Genomic DNA, 9,852 nt, shown 5'->3' with positions numbered 1-9,852 from the left:
GAATAAAATTTTCTAGCTCTACCGGGAATCGAACCCGGGACCTTTGGCTCAGTAGGTAGACCAGTGCGCTGTCTACTAGGCCACGCTCGTCTCAATTTTACAATAATAAGTATATATATCTCCATATTAAATATATTTTACAATAATATTATCACTGTACATGAACAACGTATGCTCTACACCTCGCGTTGCTTATCGCTAATTAACCAGCGTAATGACAAGATTTTTGTATTACTCGATAAACAAAATAAAATTTAAAATACATAAATGCAATATACATTTACATAGAACGCAATAAAGAAGTTTGTTAATCTGATTAAACAAAGAATTAATCCGGCTAGATTAGCTTTACAGAGTTTGACACTCGAAGATAATAGTAATAATAGTAATAAGTAATAGTGATAAATGCGAAAAAAAAACAGGACAAAGATAAAAAAACTGTTTAAATAGTTGAAACTTTAGGATCAAATTACATCGACGATTCGAATTAACGCTTGATTAACGAGTTAGCTGTCTCTTCCTAAATTATTATCTCCCCAGAATAATATTCCAGATTATAATCGTTCCAGACTGGAACTATCTTTTTCTGCGAAGATATAATATAGTATTATGACATAGGCAGAGACAAAAAATGAGTCAATCTCTAAATACTAATTCATATAGCCTAGCGCGCGTAGCATGTTCTTCGGCATTTTCGTTATGTTTTTCGGAAAACTGCGTTGTCTAGGGGTAATGAGAAAATAAAAGCAAGACTTCGATGCGCTGGTTGAAGCAACGATCGACAAGAAGGTGTTAATTAGTTAAAATAGACGAGGGGGACTGGCTTTGTGTGTGACCCCAATATGTGCGCCGCCTTGGTACCTCCTATAGTAAAACAAATCTCATGTTAATAACGTTTGCAGATTGCTTATTATATGATAAGCGTAATTTCAAGTAGCTTAAAGCAATGATATTACATTAACGAGTCGTACATTTTAAGGGAAAAATCGGTGATGCCGGTGATTTCAAAAGGATCATAGATTGTGAGATACTTACATAAAAGTAGTGGTAAAACGGGCGAACGGAGGTTATTCCTTGTTTTCCTCAGTAGTAACAGTGTTGGAGGGATTTTGGGACTCCGATGAGGATAAAGGCTTCCGCTGCTGTGTCCGTCGCATCTTGACTCGAGTCCGAGCTGTCCTTCACCTCCTCCTGCTTCTTTTCTTCGCTAGGAGCGGTGCTCTCAGTCTCGTCCACGTTCTCCGACTCCTCCGTCATCTTCTCATCCTTCTATACTGTAGCCGTCGAAATCGTTCGTCCTGGCGGGTGTATTAGTAACTGACGGATCCCAAGCTACAGATTGTCCTGGTGTTCACGATCCATCGTGAAACGGCGTCATTGAACTGTAATGAGGGGTGGTGCGAGAACCATATATATAACAATAAAATTTACTTCTATCTATAACAAAAAAATTGTACTTTCCACATCATCTCATATATAAAAGAAAAAAATACATGTGTAAATATACTCACTTTCGTACATAGGCGTCTGGAAATCGTGCATAGGTGTCTTAATTGATCCGTCCCTCGCGTACATCGGCGACTGCCCACCAGCACCGTAAGCCGGAGTTCTGTTGTAACTGCTGAAGCCACCATCCTTTGTCGGGACGCTGACGTTTGCTATACGAGATCGATCGACGGAAATTGTTTGACACGTGGAGTGCAATTCCACGCGCGCTGTTGCCTCTGTTGCATCTTTCACAATACCCACGTTTCCCTTGTATAGTCCACGTGTTATTTTGATCGTGGTGTCAATTAATTCCCTGTCGCGTCTTGCACCGCCACCGCCACCACGGCCCCTGCCTCTTCCGCCTCCGCCGCCTCATCCAAAACCACCTCTGTAAGATTAATCAAAATAGTTGATATACATATAAGTAAGATATACATATACATATAAGAATATATCAATAAAGTAAATATAGAATGAGAACGAGACCAACCCGCTGGGATGCATCGGAGAGGCAATTCTAGGAGACATAAATCCAGCCACTGATGACATAGAATTAATGGAAGTTGTCTTATTTCCACCGAACAACTGTAAATGTCTGGTTTTGCATACGAATTGTCCTAAGATATCAACGCCGATGGCCATGTCAGAGCACAATTGTAGATCCCTCGGACGGCCTCGGAAGAACCTCGAGTTCGTGCATTGACAAATCGGAAAGTAAAACTACTTTATTTTGTTTTACTCTAACAATTAAATCTGTATCACCGTTAAAAGAAAGATAAAAAAGAAAGATAAAGAAAAAGAAAAGATAAAGATAAAGAAAGATAAAGTAAATTTGTAAGTAAACATATAAAAAGTAAATTGATTTGTCCTAAACTATCAAACAAAAACTATTTCAATTAATCATAAAGAATGTATAGACGGACACGTGCGGATATCTTTCCTTCCATTGATTAACCAATTGATTAACCAATTGATTAACCAATTGATTTATATTACCGAAAATGAAAGTAATCATCTGCAGTTTAGGACATTGTTCCAAAATAACGGAATAATTATCAGGTATATCAAGTTTTGCGTCAAAAAGATATAACTTTTTTAAGTTTTTGCACTGCGCTAGTAATTCCAACCGGTGATCAGTGAGGACAGCATAGTGCAAAAAAACTTTTTGCAAGTTTTGATAAGAGGAAAGTAATTTAAATAAGCTATCATCAGTAACTGAATAATCGAATCTGTAACAAAAATTATATAATTAATACAGTACTTTAATTGCAAAGAGAAAATTCATGTAACTTTTTCAAGATGCTCGCAAAAGATAACATACAATAATGTGTGTTTTAAAAGAAAATGTAGCACACACACTTACACAAGTGACACTTTTTGTAAATTCTTACAGTTAGCGAGAGCATTAATACCCTCAGATGTAAGACGACGTGCGTACAAAAATGAATTTATTATTTCCAAGTCATGACACGAATTTTCCAACTCTATTAGAACTGCATTGTCTATAAAGCCTGTCGATAACTGACGAATCCGTTGATTATTTTGCAGTATTTTGCAAAGACGTTCGGTTGTTATACCAGTATCAGAAAGGTTTAAGTGTTCCAAATTATTTAGCCTCTCGATATACGAAAATCCTTCATCGTCTATGCAAGAATAAGTTAGATCCAATTCTAAGAAAAATTTGTATTACAAATTGTTATACAATTTATCAATAATCTTGACAATTATATACATATACTATATGCATATACCTTTCAAATTTTTGCATGTCTCTGAAGTTTTAAGTAGGACAGGATTTAAACATTCTCCATCGTTGCAGTCACTTAATCTTAGATGCGTTAAATGCCTGCCGCAATTATCAAGAAAGTTTACGAAATCATTTACATCAAAGTTGCATCCTGTAAGATCTAATTGTTGCAAATAATTACATCTAGATGCAAAGTAACAAAATAATTTGCACATATATTTTTTGTCAGATTTAATCCATCGCATGTTCAAACGTGTATAGAGTAGAGGATCCCGTGTTAAAATATCAAAGCGCCAATTATTTACTTCATTCATGCGGCATAATGTTACCACATCTAAGTAATTAAATATTTTTAGTAGTATTTCAGTCTGTAAAGATAAAATATAATTAATATAATACAAAATAAATACTTTAATACTCAAAGTACGAAATGTCATTGTAATAAATATTGTGATGAAAAATAGACTTCTTAGAATACTTTACAGGAAGCGCAGATAAACTGCAACGTGATAGCTCCTTGGATTCATCCAATGAGAGTTTCATACTCTTGGCACAATTCGAATTACTTTTCAATAAAATATGACGCGGATATCTCTGATCAAGAGGTTGCTCATAACCAGGGATTACCTCCTGAGATACCTTTTTGTGCTTCAAATTATTCTTATAAGAAATCCTTCTTATGTCGCTGCAAATATTATCGGAATAAATTAAGGGGATCCTGGACAGGGGACAATTACTGACAAAAACAGTCAGGGCTCGTTCTTTGAAATGGCTTTATAGACCGCAAAATCTTTTTACAGAAGTAAGGTATAGGTACTAATAAAGAGTGGGAATTTAAAAAATTAGTGATAATTGAAAAAAAAATGCTGTCCTCATAACCATATTTTCTAATATAAACAGTCGTATAAGTTATATGTATACAAAATAAAATGTTTCCACTCTTCAGAATACGTGCACAAACAATAACATACCTTTGAAATTGAGATTGAAAGCCTGGAAAACAAATCTGGACTTCGAGAAAATCGTATATATTTTCCACAAAAATATACACGCAGGTTAGTAATAAGTAGAGATGACACAGGTATCGAACAAGGACAGATGTCATTTCGTTAGACAAAGACAAATACAGGAAAAACAAAATTAACGGTGTTAGTATCCACATCAAGAAAGTTTTGCCGTCACCCCAGCCCCTCCTTAATTTTTAAATTAATATTTATTATTAACAGAAAAAATGGATTAAAATATTATTTCATGTCAATGATAATAATACCTTTTATAAATAACACAATATTCAGGAAAATTTCGTTGCAGATGAACTATATCCAAGTGTGCACTTTTTGAATCTGCTGTTAAATTATGAACATCGTCGTGGTGTGAAGAGTAGATGCTGTTAATTCCTTTCAACAGATTACTTAAACTTTCGTTAGGATTTTTAGGAAGGATCAAATTTGATGTACCGATAAGCATCACACCATCCAGTTTTGTAAAATTGTTAACTGTACTGCCCTTAAACACTAGTCTGAGCATTTTGGTTTTGAAGTTGCACGGATACGACAACGGCGGAGAAAATAATCTTGATATCGGGGGTACAATCTGAGACGATTCATCCCATAACTGAATCCAGTGATTATTGGAATCTTGAGCCGAAATTTGAATTACGCTTCCAGGATTACATAATTCGTAAATACAGACTCTGATTGGATATACAGCTTCATGAAACTCGATATCTTTAAATAGAAAATATTATTATATTTACTCTCCTCTCAGCAAAAGCATATCTTCCTTAACAATATATTATTTATCGATTTAAATATTACGTACCAATATATCTTTTTGTTGCATAATAATCGTACGGTTTGGGTCTCGTGGCAGCTTTGTATAGCCACGGAGATGTTGAAACACCAGTATCATCCTTTACCGTCTATATTAGAAAATCAAAATTGTCAAATAGCAGAAAATCTTGTAACAAATAGCGATTAGACTCAACTTCCGAATAGCCTCTACTTCCGAATTTGATGAAACTTGCAGCAATTGTTGACCATTAGAGGACACGTTCATACCATAAAGGATTTTGTACATACGGAAACAAATAGGAACGGAGAAATTGGCGTCAAAAATTCGAAATTTTTATTCTAATTTATAGACAATCTAGTGGTTGAATTTTGATTAAATTTGAGTGGTGTAGGTTAATAAATTTTACCTCACACCCGATTTCTCTGTAATCACATGCGCATGCAAGAAGTGTGCGAATTTGAAACATCATTGCGCGACAGAGAGCCTAAATGGGGATTGGAGGGCAAAGTGCCTAGGGCGGAACACCTCCCCCCGACTTTGATACAACACTTTTCTATTGCAAAAGCAACATCTATTACGAAAACAAGACTTAATCTGGTAGAAAACTGTCGTGAAACAGGCGTTGGTAGAGAAGGTGGTTGTGGAGAGGAGGGGCAACGCCCTACCTTGCGTAGGGGTCTTGCTAATCTTTTCCGTATCTATTTTTAGTATATTGTAGACTCATCTATTTAGTAAGGCGAAGATTTAGTAGACATATAAATCCTTATACACGCCAAGTGAATGGAACGTTCTACCTTGCGTACGGGGCCTCGCTAATATTTTCAGTATTCATATTTTTAGTATATGGTAGACTCATGTATTTAGTAAGGTGAAGATTTAATACAGATATTCATTTATTATTAATCTATAGTCCGAAAGCGTCTTTCTCTTGTCATGAAGCATCTTCTGTCGCTTAGCGGCTCGCGGCCGCGACTGTGATTGCGATTACGTCTTTTGACCAATGAGAAATGTCCGATTTTTTAGCAGCTTCTTTTTCATTGGTCAAAAAATGTAATCGCAATCGCAGTCGCGGCATCTCACGACTGCGAGCCGCTAATCTGATACGGGCTTTACGTGCTAAACTTGGTCTAGGTTTTGGTTTCTCTTTGCCACTCCGACGTTTATATGTAACTGTCTGTACACACATATTAATATGTAATCAGTAATCATTCGTTAGTAATTAGTAAATCATACCATTTATTATTTGTATTTTTTTAATTTCTCCGTTCCTATTTGTTTCCGTACAAAATCTTTTATAGTGCGTGGGTGTGTCCTTTAATGCTATACAATTGCTGCAAGTTTCATTAAATTTGGAGGTAGGGGCTATTCGGAAGTCTTACCGAGATTGGTAAATGAAATAGTTGTCCGTAATTTTGAAATTTGGGTGGCCCAATTATGTCAGAACTAGTATGTAATATGCTGATACTCCCGTGATCCACGGCAACAAATCTTTTCTTCACAAATTGATAGATGAAGTCGACACTATCCTTTTCTCCTACGGATACTCTGCCGACATAGGGATATCGACTACAACTCTCGCAATATGAAAATTTATTGTGGGTTGTCATATTGTCTCTCTAAAAGAAGACAAAAAATAAGAAGAATAATAATCCTTTCTTTTTTAGCATATGCTACAATGCATTATAATATCATAATATATTTATAATTATAGCGTTAAGATTATATGTATAATCTAACAATAAGTTTATCTTGTTTCCATTTGCATTGCTAAGTACTGACATTATTACATAGTCCGCATGTGTGTGTTAAATATCATTATTAAATAATTAATTATTTTAAAGAAAATAAGTTATTTTTTAATTTTGTTAATGTAGAAAAATGTTCTTTTATAAATCTGAAATATCGGGAGCTCTGTGTTCTTTTACTACCACGTGGTACACACGCGTGCACGAGCACAAAAGAAAGAACAAAAAAATTACACAATTTAGATTGCTCACATTCGCCAGACTTACGCTTAGTTTCTAAATGACTATAAGGTTCCTCCATTCTACAATAGTCGTAAGAGTAGATGTAAAAGCTGCGATTTCATTGACGCTAGAAACCAGCGGCAGCGTCAAGAAAATGTAGTGGGGGAAGAAGTTTCGTTGAATTTTGCGGTACGCTAAAAAGTTTAGACGGTCTGAACTTCTTCCCCCACTACATTTTCTTGACGCTGCCGCTGTTTTAATTGGCTTTATACAAATGCAAAATTCTTGTCTAGAATTAAAGTACGCATCAAAATCTAGGTCATGGTGGTCGAATTTATATGTGGTGGTCGTCACGTATAACAAAAAATATTAATTTTTTTTCGTTTTCGATATAAATTCGACCACCATGACCTAGATTTTGATGCGTACTTTAATTCTAGACAAGAATTTTGCATTTCTATAAAGCCAATTAAAAGATTAGTGCTAAGAAAAAACCTGAAAAAAAAACCGGCTAGGATCACGGCTTTAGGATCACCTGACGCGTAATCAGTAAGCGACCGACTAATAAGATTTTTACAATTCAAGAATAATCGATTGTATTTGGTCAACTTTTACTGCTTGCTAGTAATGCTCTTACCGCATACTCTTACAGTTATTGTACGATAATGGGTTTAATATTTTCCGAAATATATTTTTTATTTTACTCAATGTATCTTTTATCTCATTTTCCGATACACGTTATAACATATATATTCCACCACGTGGTACACGTGTTTCACACGGTAGAAGAACATACGGCGTACACACGTTCACGTGCACCAAAAAAAATTGCAAAATTTGAATTCGCTACACTTACGCTTACGCTTTTAGATGACTAAAATTTTTCAAAATGTATTTTTTCATTTATTTAATGTATTTTTTATCTCATTGTTTGATATAGGTTATAGCGATCTAACGATAAGTTGCACAAAAGATCACACAGTGAATAAAAAGAATTATCTACCGAAAATTTAATTCGGAACTGAATCAAAAAATTAAAACTAGATACTACTTACTGTTTATCAACAAAGCGGTTTTGATTTTTTCCGTATAGAATGAAAAAAATCATGAACGAAAATAAATGTTGAAACACGTGGTGAGCGTTGGCGCATACTATTGCATACTATCTCTGTGAATTCTGTGTAGGTCGACACAGTACTGTTATTTCGTGCATTTCGTGGACGTTGGGACCCCCCACCATCCGACACGGCGCGCGCACACAGCAGCGAACAGCAGTGGACTCAATAGAGTCCCTTAACCAATCTAAACATCCCATTACAAATAATGTAATAAAATAAGATGTTTTGATTGGTCGCGACGGATAACGCGATGCGTGACGCGCTCAGTGGAAACTCAGCCTTAGTGCCCATCTACAATAGGTGTTTTATGCCCTAAGCCTTAAGAAATTGTTCAATCACAATTAAATTTGAAGAGAATAAATTGACTGTGATTGGTAAATTTCTTAGGGCTTAGGGCTTAAAACACCTATTGTAGATGGGCATTTAAGCCTTGTGTCCACATTGCTAGAATTGCGTTCGAGTTTTGGTTTAAGCCAATCAACTTGCAGCTCTTACAGAAAAGCAGCGACGAATAGAGCGATTGAAAATCCCAATAGAGCGAAGCGAGAAATAGTTATTCTACCGAAAATCAATAGAAAATGTTAACTAAACTCTTTGAGATATAGTTATGAACAATAGAGCTATTATATTACGTTTGAATATTTCCGCCAATGGCTGCCGAGCCATAGTTACAATAGGCGGCCGATAGTGGCGGCGGCGGCGTTACTTGTGAAATGATTAATTTGTTAATTTTTCAATAAAAATGCAATAAATCATTAAAATTATGATGGAGCAATAAGGAGCAATAAAGGAGCAATCGTTGTATGCCGGATTTAGTTGCATAGAATTATTATAAATATGTTTTTCAATAAAAATTAGAAATTTTTTGTTTTTATTAAATATTTCAAAAAATAATAATTTTAAAAAGGGAGCAATTGTTGATTCGGAGGGAGCAATTAGGGAACAATCGTTTGAGCTATAGTTCATTAAAAAATATGAACTTGCAGCGCCAACTTATTTCCGGTGCGGTTTGAGCGAGTTTTGTAAAGATGCCGTTGTCTAGATCGAATAGATGATGCAGCCACCTGCAGACGCTTCACGACATATAGATAATAATATTTTTTATCTTAGGATCATGCTTTTTCTTAGCAAGAATACATGTAGATATTGTAGATACTTGGTTAAGTAATTGACTGTTGACTATAGGACATTTTCGAGGCTTTAAAAATTATTATTGGATAGTTATAATATATTGTACGTTTGTCTCACAAGAAGGCACTCATAATATTTGTACTAGAAATTTATATTAAAATTTAGATTAAAAAATTTTATACACAAATTTAATAAATTTATATAAAATAAATTTGTACATTTATACGTTTTAAATTTAAAATTATATTTTTGATTATAATCTAAATATTGATCTATTGAAATCTATATCTATTGAATCTATATCTATATCTATATCTATTTAAATATATACATATATTAAGTACGTTAAAAAATAAATAATGCCTGCGTGAACTATGCGAGGAAAAGTTTTTCTTAATCATATATAAAATATGTCTATGTATGTATGTTTTCTTTATCTTATATAATCTCTAAAATGATCCTTTTATTATTTTTTTATTTTTCTTTCCATCATTTTTCTTGTATATTTTATGAACAGAGATATTAAAAATTTTTTTTCTAAAGTGTAATAATAATTAAATACAAGTTAATGTCTATTTCTTTCAACATAGATTATAACTTTAATCTC

General features: G+C 34.3%; 1 protein-coding gene and 1 long non-coding RNA gene across 2 annotated transcripts; both read right to left on the bottom strand.

Moving 5' to 3' along the window:
* Positions 1–401: 401 nt before the first annotated feature.
* On the bottom strand, positions 402–2,251 carry LOC112463959. Its single transcript, XR_003041857.1, has 4 exons — positions 1,979–2,251; positions 1,512–1,876; positions 1,036–1,382; positions 402–864 (listed from the first exon to the last, which is right to left on the bottom strand). It is a non-coding gene; the product is annotated as an uncharacterized LOC112463959 (long non-coding RNA).
* Positions 2,252–2,338: 87 nt separating this feature from the next.
* LOC112463958 lies at positions 2,339–8,136 on the bottom strand. The gene is made up of 9 exons (XM_025030691.1): positions 8,052–8,136; positions 6,409–6,645; positions 5,057–5,156; positions 4,506–4,962; positions 4,207–4,428; positions 3,719–3,920; positions 3,240–3,603; positions 2,852–3,158; positions 2,339–2,717 (listed from the first exon to the last, which is right to left on the bottom strand). Exons 2-9 carry the CDS (start codon positions 6,634–6,636, stop codon positions 2,381–2,383), a joined length of 2,217 nt encoding a protein of 738 aa, XP_024886459.1. The 5' UTR covers positions 6,637–6,645; positions 8,052–8,136; the 3' UTR covers positions 2,339–2,380.
* Between the last annotated feature and the right edge of the window lie 1,716 nt (positions 8,137–9,852).

This window comes from Temnothorax curvispinosus, unplaced genomic scaffold (assembly GCF_003070985.1).
Source record: "Temnothorax curvispinosus isolate PA1 unplaced genomic scaffold, ASM307098v1 QBEX01013787.1, whole genome shotgun sequence".
Lineage (NCBI taxonomy): Eukaryota > Metazoa > Arthropoda > Insecta > Hymenoptera > Formicidae > Temnothorax > Temnothorax curvispinosus.
This window is presented reverse-complemented; position numbering and strand designations above follow the sequence as displayed.